Source organism: Mesitornis unicolor, unplaced genomic scaffold (assembly GCF_000695765.1).
Source record: "Mesitornis unicolor isolate BGI_N332 unplaced genomic scaffold, ASM69576v1 scaffold17933, whole genome shotgun sequence".
Lineage (NCBI taxonomy): Eukaryota > Metazoa > Chordata > Aves > Mesitornithiformes > Mesitornithidae > Mesitornis > Mesitornis unicolor.
Genome location: NW_010174151.1, coordinates 32,009 through 52,519, shown reverse-complemented (window position 1 = coordinate 52,519; position 20,511 = coordinate 32,009). Strand labels below are relative to the sequence as shown.

General features: G+C 40.9%; 1 protein-coding gene across 1 annotated transcript in view; it reads right to left on the bottom strand.

Annotated features, from left to right (window-relative positions):
- Nucleotides 1–6,531: 6,531 nt before the first annotated feature.
- The window catches only part of LOC104537935 (melanopsin-like), a 34,621-nt gene continuing 20,641 nt past the window's right edge, over nucleotides 6,532–20,511 (bottom strand). Inside the window, exons 6-10 of the mRNA XM_010180958.1 lie at nucleotides 19,117–19,272; nucleotides 18,087–18,194; nucleotides 14,568–14,742; nucleotides 10,521–10,670; nucleotides 6,532–6,921 (exon numbers count right to left, since the gene is read on the bottom strand). Coding sequence (XP_010179260.1) covers nucleotides 6,532–6,921; nucleotides 10,521–10,670; nucleotides 14,568–14,742; nucleotides 18,087–18,194; nucleotides 19,117–19,272 — 979 coding nt within the window. The remainder of the gene's footprint in view (nucleotides 6,922–10,520; nucleotides 10,671–14,567; nucleotides 14,743–18,086; nucleotides 18,195–19,116; nucleotides 19,273–20,511) is intronic.

The window sequence follows — 20,511 nt, the reverse complement described above, 5'->3', positions numbered from 1 at the left end:
AGTGCAGGACCCAGCACTTGGCCTTCTTGAATCTCATACAATTGGCCTCAGCTCATTCAAACCAGCAGAATTTGTGGGATGGTTAAAACCACCCTCCAAATGTTCCATTTTCAGCCCTTCTCCTACCCAAGCAGCACCACAGTCAAAACAGAAACATGTCGTGGGAGTTTCTCCTCTGGAAATCTTAGTTGCTAATTCTTGCTGGACGGGAAGAGCTTCACCTAAAAGCAAATGTCTCGGTGCATCAACACCACCAAAGTGTGGCAGGACAACCCAACCGTGAAGAACTGTGTGCCAGGCACCTTCAGCAGCGCTTAGAAGCTGGTCCAGGAAAAATCATCATGTGGGGAAAATAAATCCAGACCAGCACAAAAACAAAGGCTTTCTGAGGAAACATCCTATGCCAGCAGAGATTCATGCCAAGGCATCCATGAGAAAAAATGGAGAAAGAAAAAGGAAGGGAAAGAAGGAAAGGAAGGGAAGGAAGGAACCAGTCACTCCCAAAATAGGCAAGATAGTGAAACCACAGAAGATTATTTCTTTCTTGCCCATTTCCCTTGGCCCTGCAGGCCAGCACATCTGGTAGACTAAAGGCTGAGAGGGTAAGACATGTAGTGGAGAATCCCAGGGGCCAGGCAAGGGGTTCGACACTTGCTGCTGGACTCTCTGATGCTGCAAAATAAGGTCTGAAGCTGAATTGAGATTGTAAACACAATCTGGGGCCAAGAGGAGAAGGCCAAAACAATTCTCAGCTCCAGAAAAGCGTGTGGCTTTTAAGCAACGTGATGGCGAGGAGGGAAATACAACAAAAAGCAGGCTTAGCCCTTCCAGGCAGCTGCAGCTCAAGTTATTTCCACATTACAAAATACCTTTGAGGACAGGCAATTTTTCCACTAAAGTTTGCAGAAAGGATGACAGAGATCGTACTGGTTGCTTGGCAATTTTTCCCCTTGGCAAATCGGAAGCAGTTACTTGCTTGATGGCTGTACATCATCAGGAAATGTGCTGCATTTCTCCAGCAGGACTCCTGCCTTCTGTGCTCTCTTGACAGTCACCCATGCCCTCACACTCCAGACAACCCCAGCCTATTTAAAACCATCAGCAAATTAGTCACCTCAATACATGTTTAATGCCAGCGTTGGTTTCTGTAGATATTTGCACTTTTAAAAAATTTATTATTATTTTACTGACCCAATCGGTGCCTGAGACTGGTCATTGACATCTGTCACTGGGGCTACAGCCAGCTGGCCAGCTTGTACAAGACTCGGACGCAGTATAAAACACAGTTGTTTCTTTTGTCTCCCCACAGTGCACATGTCCCAATCTCAAAAAAAACCCTACCAACCCAACCATATAATTTTCAGAATACATTAATTCACAGACATTTTACGCTAATGTATTCCTGAGCCAAAATTGGCACTACACTTGAACGGCCCATTTTCCTCCCCAGACATGTAAAGGTAGCAGTCATATCCCCCTCAGTCTTTTTTTATTTTTTCTCATTTTAATGAGGCAAATTAAGTTTGCTCTCGTACCAGAAACTTTTCACTCCCCTTTCCTCCACATGCTGGTGCCCAGACAGTCAAGTGTGATGACAGTGACCCAAGCGTGACAAAGCTACTCATGACTCCAAGTTGTTTTCTGTCAGGTTGTCCATAGATGGGGACAGACAAAAAGACTTGGGTGTATTACATGATTGGCTACAGCCTTTTATACCTTTTATGAAGCTGGAGTTGGCCATCTTGCTGCACTCTCGGTGGCTCAACTATTTCCACTATAAGCTGCTGTTTTAATTTGTTTTACATTTACTGAACTCATATGTGTCCAACCTCACATTTTCCACACTTGCAGTCTGCTCTGGGCTGGATTTTTTTTTCTCCATCTCAGGAAATAGGGATCATTTGTTTCCAAGAGCACACCCATGGAAAATTAGTTGTTAATGTTAAATACATCCATCTGTTTCTTTGAAGAGCTTTACTACCTGCTTACAGTGGAAAGGAACCTGAAATTTGGTAAGCAGAAACTCTAGGGAGGCATCCTCTGCTGTCCCCATCAAAATCTACCCACACTGAGTTCCCTATAAATTTCTGGAAAATACTGTTTCACATGCACCCTCTAGCACATGTGTCTGACTGCTCCATGGGGATCAGACCTGCTCCTTGGCATGGTGGGAAAGGGCTGGCGTGCATCACCCTAAGGATCATGCACTGCTGGTGACAGCAGCAGCCCATCTCCTCACATGTTGGTGCCTATGTCTTTGGGTCATTCAGTCCAGCACAAGATCTGGAAGATGACAAGGGCCTTCTGAAGCTTTGCTTTAAGGTAAAAGCACAACTGATTTTTTAAACAAAAATGCCAACATGATACATAACCACAAATAAAGAGTAAAAACATATCAGAATACAAATGTCAATGTATTGTATGACTCTACCAGAAATTTTCTCTCGGGAAATTTAAACCATGTTGTATTGACACCAGGATTGCTAACAAGCAGATACATCTCCACACTAGCACAGGGGAGAGTTAGTAATGGTGGATTTACACCTGACTGACATTTTGCAGATAGCTTTTCATGTTCTGCTACCACCTGTAGTACCAACAAGCACTACCAGAGTGAAGATGTGATTGCAATGCAGACACACCATAAAGCAAACACAATATATGGACAGACACCTGAATTCTTAGTAAGCCGTAGTATATGTTAATACACAGGTAAATGATACAGGCACAATAAAAACATCCCAGCACCAAACTTTCCACTCAAATACTGTCCATTCAAGATGTGGAGCCAGAACATTGATGTACAGTCTGAGGCTATGGATGAGATGAAAAGACAGAAATAATCACCAGTTTGTGTTGAGATGACCTAAGGGGGACAGCTACATCTCAGCTGCTTCTACCCTGTCCAACCTCATCCTGCAGTCACCTCATACATGCACTTGCTGAACCAAAACACCATCTTTTTTTCTTGCTTATTTGAAACCTTTATCTAACTATTGATTTAACTATAAAAAAATAAATTCATTGTCCATGGTAAAAGAAAATGTTTACACTTGTGGTCTGACATTACTCACAAAAACTGGAACATATTCTGTAACTGTGCTATACAAAGACTTAGCAGGAACACACAATTGCTGGTTAACTGTCATTCAGATTTAGGACAAAGATCAAAGGCTGCTGTCACAGTTCTAGTGTATTGACTTTGGCTATTTTTTTTTCAGTTTTGTTCACTAGATTCCTGACATCCCAGTTAGTCATCGTATTTCAAAAGTTGCTGAGCTCTAATTTTAGATGCTCTGTACTCAAGTAGGCAAGTGCTCGGTTGCATGTGAGCAGTCTAAGTGACTTGAAAGGAGCTGCTCATGTAAATAAAGTTATAGATGTACCTCAGTTATTATTCACCGGATTAGAGCACAGGTTTCAAAAACTTTGACTCAACTTTTTCATTCCTCCTCCCAGGTCCTGAAATTAATGATTAAATAAGAAAAAAACCAATGGACAGTTCAGTTTAACTCCTGAGAATTTTTTATTCCATTTGAGTGCACCAATACATTCTTTTGTGAAATGGGAAGCAACAGTTAATACTGTACATTTTTACGTGCCGTCTATTCTAATGTGGCAACAGAGAAGTTTGCAAAATGTTTCTGCATTGTGGTAGTCAATTTAAAATTCATTTACTCTGTGACTGATGCTTCTGCAAAAATCTCACAGTGAATGTAATAAGTCTATGATATTTTATACAACTTTATTTTTTATATGTCTACTGCTATCTTATTTGGCATTCTAGCCTACATCAGTTGAAGTAAACAGTTATCTTGACATTAGCTTCAGAAGCAATAGTACTAGTAGTAATTACATTGACAGTACAAAAGTGAAACGCTTCTTTGCACATACCTCAAGCCCACTGGTTTTCAGAGACAGTTTAATACCAGCATATATGCAAGAGTTCACTGGAAAGTCATCTTGCAGACTAACAAGTCGAATGCAAAACTTTATTCAAATATAGAGGAGCTTGTAGACTGTTACTTTAGGTCTTGCTTTCTTCATCCTGTCGGAAACTATGGCAATATCCTGCCTGCAGTCTTACCAGTACTAGTCTGTCAACATCTGAGTGCAAAACCTGCTCCAGGGCATGTTCTTATATCTGGAACACCAAATACATTTTCTTATTGTTATTAAAGAGTAATTACAACTGTAAAAGTCAGGTTGGAAGGCTTGTAGGAATACTTGCTTCCCAACATCTGGTTTGAGAAGAAAGGAGATACAGCAGGATATTAAGTGCAAGAAGAAGTAAGGTCACTGCACAGTTGAAGTAGGAAAAAGAAAAAACAAGCAACAAATCAGAGAGGACAGGTTCAGCAAAAAAAATGAAAAGAATCAGAGATGGCAGGACAATATGTTTAGCCTAGGATTAAGCCTCCCCCATTTTCCATGAGTGTTGTATTTAATTAACATTTGCTTACTCATTGTGGCCAGAACCATGCACTGGATGGAAGCCTGGCAGCAAGGAGCTGCAGGCAAGCACGTCCCTGTCCCAGTGCCCAGCAGCTGCCCCATGCTGCCTCCTCACTGCACCAGTCCTCAAGTGAAAGAGTTGTCTTTGGAAATGCCTAGATGATTGCAGACAACCTTGGCATGAAAACCCGGCACCTGGTGGGCACAGCCTGCAGCAGCCCAGCTGTGGGTACTGCATAATTTCTAATGAAGGTCTCTAGGCAGCAAGAGTACCTCAAATGACAGCAGCGGTAAGAGTGTTGGCATTGCAACAGGCAATCTATCTAAGCAATCCCCTCTATAACTCACCAGAGGGTGTTTTTTTTTCCTATAAAGAGCAGAACTTACACAAAAAGTAAATGTCTCAGTCCTCTCAAAGGTCTGCCGTGCTGACACCCTGCAAAGCCTCAGGTGTACGAATTCAGAGGCATTTCTCTCTCTCTTGCACAGCTTTGGGTTTTAGTTTATTCTTCAGTGGTATTCCTGTCTAGCTGGTTACAGACAAGATTTTTTTGTTATCTTCTTTTGTAATAAAGGAAAATAATTTGTAAATGTACTTCTATGATTTCCATCTTTTCATCTGTTTTTTTGCATCAGGAGAACAAGAAAAGAGAGATGACTTCTCAAGACCAGTCAGTGAATACACGAAACTTTGAAATGCTCTCAGTGGTCTTTGCACAATCCAGAATACAGTCAAGGGAACAAACTGAGACTATGAGCATAAACACTTAATCTCTTGTTGGATGTCTGAATGCTACTAGACTCACTGGACCAAATATTTGTACTACTATATCCAGACAAACGCCTGCTTTCTACTAAGATATACTGATTTTATGTGGAGAACAATATAGTTCAACTTGTCTGTGTTTAAAGGTCAGAGACTGAAAGAGAGGATGTAGAGAACATGTTATAAAAAGGGAAAATGAGTAACAAAAGGAAGAATGCATTTAGGAATAAAATGCTAGGAGGGTCTTGTGAGCCTGAGCTGTAATGTGAAGCACAAATGAGCACAAGCAGCAATCACTGATAACGATGTGACTGTAGATCCTGTAGCAAACACCACAGTGCCATGGAGTTTTCATCCCAAGAAGAAGTTTTACCTGCTCTGAGGGCCTCTGGTAAGTGACCTGTAGAAGACATCTTCTGGGCCATTTTAGAAGAGAAGAAGACAAGAATCTCCTCTGAAGAGACAACTGATGTATAGAAGACAAGGCTTTATCTTTATCAGTGGCTTGTCAAGCCAGCTGTGGATATTAACCATTTTAGTCACAGACTCATGAGGATCTATACATATTTAATCAAGACTGTAACTCCGAAGGTGCTCTAAATGCCACTACAGGTAGAAGTGTATGTTTTAGCATATAGTGCCTTGCATTTTGGCATTCAGGTGGTTGTGCTAAAGCTGAGGTAAAATCCAGACTTCTAGCACTAAACTTTAAAAGGAAGCAGTGACTTCCCAGTTACACCATCAGTTTGTTTATGTGTTGCAAGCTGTCTATTAAAAAAAAACCAACAAACTCCAAACCAAAACCAACGTTGAAGATAATTTGATTAAAAGACAGTTCAGGTAATAGTGCCATCTGCATTACTGCTGGGGCTGGTGGGAGCTGTGGTCTTGTGGTGCTTCTCATCACTGTCTAAAAGAGAGCTGCCAAAACAGGAATGCTGTTTCACGAACAGGTAGCAGAAACATTCAGCAGCTGCCCCTGCTTTCTCTCAGGCATTTTCCCTTCTGCAGGAACCTCCATCTGTGGTTACAAATCAGGGCCTCGAGAAACAGGCGGCCGACTCAGCCAATGCCACTTGCTTGTGCTGCCAGATCTTCCACTGCTCATTTCCTGCAGCACAATCTGAAAGAAAGCCTGTTTCCATGCCTGAGCTGGTCTGGACAAAGATAAATCTGAAGGCTGCCTAGTGACTACTGTATAAACATACAAAAATTCTGATGACCTAACCTAGAAGGCTTTGGCTATTTGGTATAATTAAGTGGAGAAGATGCCAAGAAAATAATTACTGGAATGTTTTCTTTTGACAAACTTATGATAGAAATTTCTCAACAGCTTCAAGGAACTCTGTGGATGAGCTAAGCCCTTCCAAGTCCAGCAGATTGCCCTTTTTGTCATGAAATGGGAATAATTCAGTCTCTTCCTCTTCCAGTTCCTCTCGAAATAGGTTGGACTCTGAGGTAGGAATGATGATGATACGAGGGACTGTACTGCTAATGATAGAGCCCAGGACTCCGTTCACTTGACTTTGTTGAGTTGCCACCTGTGAAGTGTCCGAGTCTCCTCCTCTGCTGACACTGCTGCTGTTCAGACCCACAGGCAGAGAAGCTGCTCGCAGGGAGCTGGTGATGAGTGCTGCAGGGGGGCTGCGTAGGAATGACCGCCCAAGCACCTTCTCCAAACAGCTGGAGGAGAGTGAAACCTGGAGCAGAGACATAAGCTTTAGTGTTGTCATACAACATACAACTATGGAAACCAGTATTGGAAATTCATTACCACTAGTTGCTGTTTGAGTCACCAGTCATGTTTTCTAAACTCTTGAATTATTGACTAGAAAGAGGGAAAGTCATGTTTCGTTAACATCTACAGCTTGGAAAGCAGGATGCTAAACAAAGCAAAAGACGACATGCTCAAATATCTGTAGAGACCAAAAAGAAAAAAAGAATTAAAGAGTAGCCCATTCCTATAACCGTATATCTTATGTTTAAAAAAACCCCACATCTCAAGGTACTGGATAATTGTATTTTCTCTCTCATGGAAGAGATCCCAGATAAGACTCAAGCAGACTGTATTCTTTATTTGCCTGAAGTTTCATCATCCTTGTGACAATCTCTATCATGATGTCCCCAAATGGCTTCTGGTACTGTCTTGGGGCAGTTAGTGGCTTTGCATTCACACGTTGTGCAGTACTTCCACCAGCAAAGAAGGGAAAAACAGCAACTCTGATTTTGCTTTGCTAAACATTTCCCATCTGCCTATTTTGAGAGAGCTCTAATTTCTAACTTGGTCCTGATGGCAACTCCCTCGTGACCTTTCTATAACTCTTCATACAGAGTATGCAAAACCAGAGTAAACTAAGTAATCTTGAAAGTGTTAGTTAATATTTAAATACATTGGCAATAGAAGGCAAGAGTGATCAAAATAAAATCACTGTGCCAGATAGAGAAGTTAGAAGTCCTTCCTTCCTGAGGAAAATCAACATTGAAAGTAAAATGGCATTTTTAGTTCATTACTATGTGTATTCCCATGAAGCCTAATGGAATTCAGAGTATGACTAAGCTTTATGCAAATTGTTATAAAGCATCTTGCAGAGTTATAGATCTATTTAGTTCTCTTAATAAGATTGTAAAGTGCATTAATTAGCTACACTGGGTCTCTCCATACCTTGAGCTTCCCATAATAGTTTTGTAAAAGTTTTCCTCTATTGCACATATTCCTGTTGCAGTCATAAACCTCATTAATTCTACTTTAGTCTTCTTGAAGCATTCAGGCATGTAATTCCCGTGGATTTATAGGACTTTGGTGCTGAAATATCTTTTAAAAACATTAAATCAGTTTCCAGCGTGATTACAGCTCAGCAGGGTCTGTAATCATGGCCCCATTTGTCTCCACCTTGTCCATGGCTTGTGATACTGCCTTTACAGTAACAAACTAAATGGTTCCTTATATAAAAAAGGGAAAGGGTTTGGGGTTTTTTTTAATTGGTTTTGTTGTGGTTTTTTGTTTGTTTGGGTTTTTTTAAGATTTCAAAGTCATCTCAGTCTTAGCAAGTAGTTTGGCAGAATATGTTATTGCATAGCATAGGTCTAGTCTGATTTTACAGACAGAAAACCAAGCACATTTGTTGTTGACATAATTTTTAAAAAAAAAAAAACCAAAACAACACCCCAGAATTTTTGTCTCCCTTTCCCCACTGCTTCTCTGTCAGTCTGAGTTTAAAATTAGTTACTGGTATATACTGCAGCATAATGTAATTCTACTCCACAAGCAGAAATAATTTATCAATCCCTATCAATAACCATTTCTCCAGCCACTGTACCTACCAAGTGGCAGGAAGCACAATGTGCTAAAAAGAAGTGGTTTAAATCATCATTACAGAGAAAAGTCTGTTCTTCCAAACAAACGACGACAATAGAATGAAAAAAAAAGAAACCAAAAACCTAAAAGCACTCCTCTCTGCTCCAATTGCTGTTTTCATGGTAGCAGAAGGATGAGTTTCTTTTGGATATTGCTCGGTGGTCAGGACACCACTTCCAAGGTTTTTTTAGTAGTTTTCATGCCATATAATTCCCTTAACACAAAACCTGGGTGCACAGAGTACACTTGGCAACTCTCCTTTGAAATCAAGTATCCACACCTATCTTATCTTCATAGTTATACTTGATTTCAAATAAATACTGGTTCTGACATAATGAATATTCATACATTTATCTAACACATAAAGGAGCTTCTCACCACACAGGAATCTTTGCTGAAAATATTGAGAAAAGCAAATAAGGCTTTGAATATTCAATGTAAATAAACTCCAGACATCTCAGTGAACACTACTGAAAGTCTTAGCATGAAGGTACTCCATTTAAAGGCTATTTATCAAAATAATCTAATAGCGGTCTTTCAAAGAAAAAGTTTAGTGTTTGAGACTTTTTGTGGGCTGCACAATTACTAAATTGCAGAATACAGAAATATTCATTGTATTATTGAACACTTTTATGCAACCACATGAGATTTATTTTCCTTCTACTTCTTTGTGAGACTGAAAGCTGGTGGTTCTCCAGCACCTGGAGACAACTCTTGTCTTCGCCACTTTTCTACAACCTTGAAGGGCAGTGGAGGTGGGTAGTAAATTTGAGCCCACATTGCCTTTTGTAATGTTTGAAGCCATTGTTTTTCTGTTAATACTAATCACAACAGTTGCAGGAAAAGACCACTGTTTTTCAGGACTTCATCTTAAGGAGACACATGAAAGAAGACAGGGCAGACACATGCAGGAACTGGGTCATTGGGTGGCTCAGAAGTTCCAGAGAAGCTCCTGCTTTAAACTATACTGTGCCTAGACAATTCTCCTCAGAGCTGGAAAAGAGCATAGGGGACAGAAAGAAACACTATAGCTGCCCAAGGTGTAAGTGTTTGGTTACACAGACTAGAGTAACCCCAGGAAAGGGTACCTCCATCAAAAAGTGGGTGCTACTCAGTCCAGCCACAGGCAGGGGATTGCAAGTCCTTTCTTTTGAAAATGCAGCACTGATACGTGCTTGACATTGTGCCACCCGTATGAATACTTGTTTTGAAACTGGCGATGCGCTTTTGGCAAAAGGTGACTTGTGGGTGACCTACTGCTCTCATCCTCAACAGTTTCTTACAAAACAAGGTGCTCCTCAACAGCATGACCCCAAACCTCAGCAGTTTGGGCAGTGAGTGTGGTGCATCCACAGAAGATGTGCTGAGTACTCACCAGCTCCTCTCTCAGTGAGGGAAGGGTGGCAGCTGCCAGACTCTCCCACCTTTAGGGAGAAATGGGAGTTTCTTTCTCGTCTTCGTCCTCAACAAAAATAAAACATTTTAATGGATACTGAAAAGAGGAAAGACGGTGGCTTCTATCATGTCAAACTCTGTTTAGCAGCCCTGACTTTGTAATAAAAGCAGGCTGCCACACTGTTGGACACAAGGGTCAGGATGGGAAGAACCGGAGTTGGGGTAGATAGACATGCAAAGAGGCAAAGAAGTCAACTTCTTATATTTGCTGTAACTGAATGTGCTTTAATGCAGATTTAGAGCTATGAGCTGATGTTGGCTTTCAAAAAACAGGCAACGTACCAGTGAAAAAAAGTTAACAAGGCATTATTGACAAATTAGTGACAAAAAATAGTGATTATTAGTCACAACAGCAAGGCTGAGGAGGACATTGGAAATGGTATAAAGCCTACAGATGAAAGAGATCAGTATAAAGGCTGAATTGTTATTCCAAAGATGATATACTGTAACAAGATTAACAGTAAAATGAGAGGGTTTTTTTCCCCTTACCTTTTCTGCAGTTGCTGCCTCACTGCTGCAGGTTTCTGGGAGCAGATCTCTCTTCTCCTGACTCACGCTTGTTGAGAAAGAGTGGCTTCGGCGAGGCTGCAGTTTCTGATGAGCTGGCTCTACAGGGTCAAGCTCTACATCACTCCAGGTCTAATCACAAATGGTAAAGGATTTCACACAGTTACATCCTTTCTCAAATTCTAAAAGTTCCCAAACTCTAGCAGAAACCACACACACTTACAGAAAACCAAAGCTGTTGTAACACAGGTATCACACTCAAAGCTCCCCTGGAGAGTGGCTTGGTTTTCAGTCTTGTGACTTACCCTGGACTATTTTTCTAAATTAAAAAAACAAATCTTTGAAATAAAGGAAAAACATTTAATATCTTTTCACCAGGATGTTTTTCACCCTTTTTTATATCATTGCTTGTGTGACACTTATATCTGCACAGCATCTGAAGTCTAAAGATGGGAGCAAGTGCAACCAATTTGTTTAATAAGGCTTATGGCATTGTGTATGACCATCAGTTGGTACAAAAACGTGGACATGCACAGGTCCAAAACCATATTCTTATACATCCCAGCTGGATACCCAGAACTCCAAGGGCTTCTCAAGCCCCATGATCTTGCTGCTTCTCTGAACCATCATCAGTGGTTAGCAGACAACGGGTGGGCTCTGCACTAATTTTCCAGGAGCATACCAGTAATGAAGCACAGTCGTGACATTGCAACCATGCCGTTCCATTTACAGGCTTGGGCTGAGGCCATCCATCATCCCTAACTTGGTGGTGACTTTTTGATTGAGTATTAATGGCGAGATCATCCCACTATTTTCCACTCCAGCTTTTAGATACAGATAGACAGATAGGGCTCCACACAAGTGGGAAGCTAGTGCATAATCCTATTGCATCACCTTGCTCATACATATTGCCACCTGTTTATTTCTCCTCCCTTGCAGAATCAAACTGTAAATACAACTTTGTGACTCACAAGTGGGTTGGCTCCCTACACTAACATGTACATAACACGCAAAGGAAAGTGTTGATGGAAACAGCTGTGTCTTTTACAGCATTGCTGGTGTCATTCCTGCCCATCAATACTTTATTGGAGCATTCAAAAATTTAACTCGGTGCTGCTGTCATGTGAGAGTCATTGAACTTAGCTTTTATTTCAGCTGCAGCTGTTTCAGCTGAAATCTGTACAGCTGTGCTGAGCTGTCAGTTGCCCCAGGAACGATTACCTTTGGCTGCATCAACTCGGCTCAACATGATGCTATGCATAGCTACAGCAGGTGTCTCATTTGAGACTCCTAAACCAAAGTTGTGCCAAAGGCTGAAGCCTCTTATACACATTATCCTGTCTCTTTAAACAACATCTCCAACCAAACAGACACAATGACCTGCTAATCCCAGTGGACCAAAACCAAGTAGTGACCAACAGTGAAGAACAGAAAGCTTCTTGGATCAGGATGGGTGATGCAGTAGGAATGACCTAATTTGACATCAAACAAAGGATTAACGGGGACAGAATTTAGGAATGAACTTAAAGTTTATGCCTAAAGTCAAATAAAATTAAAAGGTAAAGGTGCTAAAAAGGTTGGAAATAAGTAAATGAGGAGCCTCCCTGTTTTAAACTATGTCAACACATTTCTATGTTGCTACACATGGTATCTATAACCAGTGAGTGAAGCACAAATATAAGCAGACAAGTGGTCCCCATGATCTCAAGGGTGATACAGATATGTGTGTGTGCTCTCTTTGCTGAAGCTATTAAGCAATCCCAAACAAAATATACTCTTTTTTATGATAGCATATTGGCATGTTGCATATACTAACCTCATCATCTTGCAAGGATAATCTGGGTATTTTATGGTTTATGAAATCGCCACAGTTGATACCCTCATGCATCATTGTATAATCAATGGTCTGTGAATGGAATTAAAGCAGCAGGATACATTCTCATTTTCATTTACATTGCAACAGAAATATTTATCCATTTATTTGTATCTTCAAGAAAAATGCTAAATTTCATAGACCATACAAAGTGAGTCACTCTTTTTTTTCCTATCTCATTAAGATCTTTTGCCCTAATATATCAGCAAGCAGTTAAACATGAAAGTGCTCCCCATGCCCTGAAGTAGCCCTGAGAGCCTAAGGCAAGCAAAGTCGGGGATCCTCATGCTGTGTTGTGTGGTACAGTAGTGTCACGCTCCCCAAGGGTCCTGTCACACAGTTCAACTCACTTAGGCCCAAATCTGAACAATAATATGCTAAAAAAGGCTTTGTCCATGCTAAGAGATGCCTTTCACTCTTCTACTTACTGTTTTAATTTAAAACCCAGTAACGTGCAATTAGCCATTTTACCTGGAAGTCTACTTGATGTGGCTGCATGGTTTATGTGCGAACGAGGCAGCAGCATGGACTGCAAAGCCACCTGTCATTTGTAATGGGATAGATTTTGTTTCATTAGGGCTCAGACAGTGAGAATTCCCCTCAGGCACTTAAAGTGTTTGGTTGGTTTTTTTTTTATTTCACAGCCAGAAGGCCCAAGCTTCTTGTCAGCACCCTGGGCAGAGTGGTAGCATTGGCTGGGACTGCCTGGTTCCCCAGCGAACAGTGCATTTTTTGCTCAGGTGTGTTTACTTTCCAGTCTGTCTGCCATGAAAGAGTTCAGAAATCTCCCTGGTGCTGTTATCCAAAAGGAACAACTTCCATTCTTTGGCAGAAATTTCAGTGTAAAATTAGGTTGTTTGAGAATGGTGCACTGACCATGCTGGCTTTCCCTAGGTTCATTTCCATATCAAGGACCCCATTTTTCCCAAAAGTACTCAACATGGTTACGATCTCCGTGAAACATAGCTCCACAGCCTGACTCTCAGTGACAGCATGCTGACAGCAGCCTGCATGTCACAGCATGCAAATAACCAAGCCCAATCCTTGCTCAGGCCACTGTCACCTGGCTTGAGAGGTGAGCCAAAAGTTCACCACTCAGCCCGTCATGGTGATTTATACCTTTGTGAAAGGTTACTGACTGCAGCCATCACTCTGAGAGCTGTCATAAGCCCAAGATGGGTGCAGAGAGGCACAGGTCCCAGAGAGGGCCAGGCCCAGCTCAGGCCTTGTCATCGCTGTCATCCCTCCCCGGGGGCCACCATCCCTCCCTGGGAGCCACTGTCCCTCTCCGGGAACTGCCTTCCCAGCATGTCTGCGGCCAGAGCCAGCTCCTTGTGACTTAGGGAAGAGGCCAGACCGTGCTGAGAGGGGCTATGAGGAATCCCAAGGGATCTTTTTACTTCTAACTCCCTCAATTCCTACTGCTATGAGAGCTGGTTTCCATTTAATTCTGCTTGGTTGAGAGAAAGGGCTTACTACATGTTTTTCCTCAATAACATAACCCAAACTGACAGGTTACACATCCTGAGTTTCTAACCTGTGGCTTTTCCCTAGGAAAAAGCTCTGTGGTGTAGGCAGCAGCTTCTTCACACTATGCCTCAGTCAGACCACCAGCCTTACTAAGGCTTGAGGTACCATGCTTACAAAACACCACACCTTGCTCCAGGTGCAGGAGTTTTCCACTCCTCGTGGTTAAAATCCAGGGAAACAAAACAAAAAGTTTCCTGTCTGCAGAAAATGAGCTTCCTTTAAATAATAAGATAGCTTTTGGATAGGTTAGAAAACTTTGGATGGGAAACTGTTTTCCTGTCCTCTAGCTGCACCAGATACTGAATTATAGAAAGTGGTTGGTGACATGGGCAGTGCCTAAAAATGGCTCTTTTGAATTCATAATGAAGACTTAACCTGAACATCCATAGTCCCAATAAACATCTGAACCATGCAGACATAGTGACCTGGGGATACTTTTTCTGATCATCACGCATGAACTCCCAGGAAGGCTTTGCAGAAATGACCCCACATGACTCTCAAAAATTTAGTTACCTCCCCCTCTTTTCCATTCTCTAATTCTGAATATGTATTTATAGAGTTGCTTATCTTAGGAATCAAAGAAACATTATACTCACTTTCCTTCGTGGAAACAAGAAAAGACTTACAGCATCTCCAGTGGAAACAGATGAAACACAAGTGCTCTTGGTCTTGCCAGCAAGAGACTGATGGCTGGAGAGAGAGGTCCTGAGTGATGACTCATTTATGGAGCCTCTCAGGAGGTCGTTCTTCGATATTCGTATTAGGAACCTCAAGCAGGGAACAGCATTGTGGATGGTTTTTCTGAAGGAAAACAGGAGAGTGGAAAAAAATACCCAACAAATGGCACATGGACAATGCAGCTTTGAAAATCATGTGGTGAAAGTACCGTCTCTTTCCACAACCTCAGCATAGCTTCTGCTTTGATTGAGGAGGTCTTAAAGACTACATGGAAATAGCATGGTATATCTAGTGGAAACTACTCAACAGGCTGACAGGAAAATAGCAGGTGGCTTCTGGGACCCAAATCAAAACACACATGGAAGAGCTGCATGGATATGTAGTAAGAATTGAAAATATATTGAAAAATGTTATTACTTGTAATTTAGTTAAAAAGTTTAAGCCAGAAAACTTTCAAGTTAGCTAGTATTAAGGTCTTCTCTGTGCAAAGACATAAGACAAGTGATATAAAAAGGAAGGGGGAGAACCAGAAGAATCAGATATTGTTGGTTGTTTGTATCATGGCAGCTGCTGTAAACTGCTGTCAGGAATTAGCACTTTGTACAAGCACAGAGGAGGAGGATGATCTAGGCCCCAAAGAACTCAAAACCTGCCTTATTCATTAAATAATAATCTCAGTAATGTTGGTATGAATCTATTCCTCCAGGCTGCAGCCTTGTCCCCGCATGGAGCAGAAGAGCCCAAGACACTCCCCTGCGTGATGTCAGCTGGCCTTGCTCCCCGCTGCTACCGAGGACTGGCAGGGCCATGAATTTGGTATAACAACTCCCCAGTGCCACTCCATCCATTATTTCATCCCAACAGATGAAGTTAATACCGGCACAAAAATAAATTAATAAAACAAGAAGTGAGGCAGCAACAAGGCATATGGAAAACAACTAATCCAAACCATTTTTTGTAAAATTGTGCTTCACTTGGGAGCAACTTGGAAACGTGAACATCTGTTTTTCTCCTTCATGCTGGTGGGGAGTAGATGGGCAGCAGGGTATATAAAAATTAACTTCTTAGACCAGTTCTTAAATGCCAAGTGCTAGCACAAAGGTCACCGTTATATTTTCAGATACATTCAGTGTAATGTACGGGGTTTTTTATTGCTTAAGGTAAGGAAACCCCACAAAAAGGCTTGTTTGATTTGTTGGGGTGTTAAGATGCAGTGACAGCAATTCTCTGTGCAAAAAATATCTTGCTTTGGTAGTTGTACATCACTGGTTTGAGCCATATCCAAACTTCTTAGATCCTGGTTTCTAAATGCCTCTTTCTAGAAACATTTGGAAAATTTCTTAGATTTAACTCAGTTCAGCAGTTCCAATACAAAATGGCAATTCATCCCTTGCTCAAACCCTTAAGTCTTGGGCCTGAACAGACTGGCCCATTTATCTGTCATTAGATAAATTACTTTAAAGGCATAACGTGAATCATTAGACGATTTGGAAAATATCCAGAAACCCTGATCTTTATGTATCTATTCATCATTCACTGTTCAAGCAAAATTGGCTCTGCCAACATATTTTCACCAGCTGACTTGTTGCTGTAGTGTAGCTGTTTTTTCAGTTTTAAAACTGCATGCTTGATTCATCACAAGGGACTCAATGTTACTTCTTTTCCTGACTGGATGACTCCCAAGTCTATGAAATGTCTTCACAACTTCTCTTATTGATATGTCTAGAAATATAAATTAGAAAGCAGGGAAAGAAAATAATAAAAGACTCCAATATTTTTTAAGAGAGTATCTGAAATCCTACCATGGACTCAGATTTTTTTCTTAATACAGTCTTACTTAGAAAAGCCAGTGATGTAAGGAAAAAGACTAATTGAAGCAGTGCACTATATAGTATCTGCTTTGAATACACTCACTCGACCTTACAAAAAATAATATAAGGAATCACTGAATACAATAGCTTTGGATCAGAAAAAAAAATACCAGGCTCATAATGTGTCAGTCAACTGTGCAACACTTCAACTTCTGCAACCCATCAGACTCCAGTCATTCTCTTATGCTTAACTAAATTCTCTGCAGCCTTCAAAACATAAGATAGAGTCAGGTTTTTGAGGATGCAAAATTATGTTAGTTACAATAGAAGACATTTTAAAAAAATATATTTTCACTATTTCTAGGTGTATTTCCACCAGCCTTCGAAAAAAATTTAACTGTTCTTACAACCACACCATCACACATCAGACACTGAAAACAATGAACTCAGTTTCCAGCTCCCAAAACCTAGTTTTCGGGAAACGTAACCTGCAGCTTTTCCACGTCTGAGGTGAGACAAACTCCGTACCGACGACTAACGCTGCCATCTAGTGGCATTTGTACGTTCGTCACATTTATCACCACGGCATCCCTGTTTCCTCCGAACTTTTGACGCAGCATCCCTATGTGGTAAATCGGCTTTGAAAGACTTGCAGAAAAATCTGCAGACATGCCAAATAGCAGTTCTGTTACAAGCATTTCTCCCTTTATATGATGAAGTCTTTTTCACTGCCGATGTTTCGAAAACACATTATGTACAGCTACAAACACATTACGTACAGCTATGGGAAGAAATGGCAAGCTCTGAGCTATATCTTCTGTGGGAGGTATAGCTTCCTCTGGGTACACTGCTGTGAGTTGTAAAGATGGAAAAAAACTATTTAGGAGCCCACCTAATACTGAAGATAGGGCTAAGAACACAATGGAGTTGTGTCCTTTTCCTACTTTTAAACAAACAAACCCTCAAAAAGCTATTTTTGCTGGATTTAAGTATTTGTTAGTAAAATTATGCTGGGTTGGCATGAAGCTCTGTTTTGAAATATAAAGTAATTGATATTTTTAATAATAAGTAGAATGATAGTATAATTTACTTATGAAGTCATAGGTTCAGAAATACTTCATATCTGCAAAAAAATTGAAGTGTTTCAAAGAAGTGATCAGCATTACATTTTGCCCATTAAACCCCATTATTGCAGTGTAAAACTTTTCCTTAAATCAAAGCTAATATTTTTGAAAATGGCAAAGAATGGAAAGTCTTTTCCCTGAAAGAGCTAACTGAAGCAAATATGAAAACAGCCTTCAGAAGAGACTTTGTTCCCCAAAGTAGAGTACTTCAGAAGTATCTGCTTTATCCTGAGCATCACCTCTTCCTCCAATCAGTTGTAATGTTCTGCAGCTCCACAGGACAGAGCTGGAGTTGAGGAGTAAGAAAGGTGAAGAGAGGGACTATTCTCCTGTCTTGGCCACATCTGGGCTGCCCTGGTGCCCTGTACCTGGTGGACATGGTGGAAAGTCTGACCACCCAGGTCCCATCATGGAGCGGTCAATGCAGGAGTGGACACTGCATGGGGTGAGGCTGAGGGAATGGAGGTGGTTCATTAATTGTAAAAAACACATTGCATGCACAGTTATACACATACCTATATGTTTACTGTACCTGTATCTTGGGTGAATTATTGCATAGATAATAGGGTTGTAGATTGCAGAAGCTTTGGCAATAACTGCTGGCACAGATTTGGAATATGGAGTTAAGGTGTTGCCTCGGCTAAAACAAAGCAAAAATATTACACACAGCTATGCCATGGATTAATACTAAATTACTAAAACATATTACTCTCTTTGACTGTTTTTGTGCTGTGATCTCTTGATAAGAAATACTTCTGTAAGAGTAATTCTGTCACACATATTCTTTGCTCAAATGAAAGATTTGCATTTGACAGTGTGCACTTGGTTTCATTCATTTGTAGAAGATGAAAGACATGCAAGTAGTTAGTTATCTATTTGAGGATACCAAGAACACAAAGAATCATCTTCCCTGTTTCTACACTAGGCAAAAAAAAAACCTGTTGTGACCATCTGGGAAAAGGGAATAAAGAAAAAAAAATAAAACAGAATCAAACCTAAAAATCTTTCAGCAGCAACCTCCATGCTGCACAATAATGGGTGTCAATGGTTTGGTTGCAGACACTGTGGAAGGAGGAGAGGATTGGAAGTGGTTTAAACCAATATTCTCCTGTTGACTTTAAGCTCCCACAGTCCGTCACGTGTGATCAATGTCAATGCAGGATAATCACAATTAACATCATAGAAACACAGAATGGTTTGGGTTGGAAGGGACCTTAAAGGATCATCTAGTCCAAGCCCCCTGTCACGGGCAGGGACATCTTTCACTAGATGAGGTTGCTCAAAGCCCCATAACTCCTCCAATTCATACAAATAGAGTATCATGGGGGAGAGGAAACAATGTGAACCAAAAATGCAGATAAAAAGTCATTATAGTTTTAAAATACATAGACAAAGAATCCATTCTCTGCCTTCATCCACAAAGATATAGTGAAGAACATAATATCACCTCTAATATAATAACTATTTAGAAACCTTTCGAAAGGAAGCTCCACTTCCTGTGGGTGACAGTACTGATCATATTTATATTTCAGAATAACCCATGCTTTTACATTTCCACTTACCCTGCCCAGGCAATCAAGGTGACACAAGCATATGGAGACCAGGACAAGACAAACACAATGATGACCACAAAGGCAATTTTTGCCAGTTTCCATTCATTCTTCATGGACTGAGAGAGGTAGGATTTCCGGCTGCAGGACCCTAGCTTTTGAACATTTCTATGAGGGGAAAATAAAGATACGTCAGCAGAAGAGTGAAAAAGTGAGGTGCAACATCCCTAACGTGTTCTCAGCAATACGCAAATTGAAGCAGCTCTCATCTTTCCCTGCTGTAATTATGCTTTTGTCCTCTGATGTTTAAAAACTCTAGAAGGTAGTCAATGCAGTAACATGGTCCCAGGGATTCTGTCTGAGCTTTGTGTGCCTGTGGGACTGAGCCATGAGAACCCCTTGGGACTACAGGATGGGGTTGCCCTCTCCTTATCTTGACACAGAGAGGGTTTCAGGTTGGGAGGGTGAAGAAATTGCTGTCCCCTGCACCTTCCATGCTCTCAGATGAAGCAAGCAAAGGCACAGCTGGATGCAAAAACAAATCTGATGACTTTTTCTTTTCAAGGGAGGAACAGCTTGCAGAAATTCCAGCTTACAAGGTAACATGTGTTGGAATACCCTGACTACCCTGAGGAACCTGGCCCCAAATGCTTACGGAGGCATTTTTACTTCCCTGCAGGTTTACTCACTGGACAAGTGTATGTTCAGAGGAATAGAACGGTCAGTCCTAATATTTTTTGCCAAAAAATGCCCTATCAGATTATATTCTTGCATCAAACACCCCATGCTTTATTAAAAAAATGGGTTTATATGGTTTAGTATTTTATGTAGTTTAGCATAGAAATAACAACTTTTACATATCAATGTAAAATATTTCATATTTCAGGCTGCAAACAGTAATTAACAGCCAGCAGGGTAACAAAACTGCTTCCTGGTGAACTGGGAACATACTCGTAAAGTGAGTTTACTGCATTAGTGAGTGAAAGGCATAGAAAAATCTTGCGGCCACTGGGCTTCAGGGGTGCACAGGACAGCATTGCTTTAGGAGGCTTCTTTGCTCCTTTGCTTGTTATCAAATACGCAAACACAGAGCATAGTCAAAACCAAGACCAAGAACAGACTTCAGTAAGAACTTAAATTTAGCATAGAGCTAAACTTGTTTGTAAAAATGGAATTTAGCTTTGTGAAGCCCAATGACTTCTGTAAGTGCCTGCTGATAGGCACCAAGAAGAGCCATTGGTGAGGATGATGCTGCGAGCAGTGGGAAGGACTCACAACTTCAGCTGGTGTTGGATCTGACTAAAGGTAAGTCATGTGCTCATTAGGAGAAAAATAACAGACAGAAGGAAGTTACTTTAAAGATCTAACTGATTTTTTAATTTCATGTATAGGCAAGAACTTGGAGGC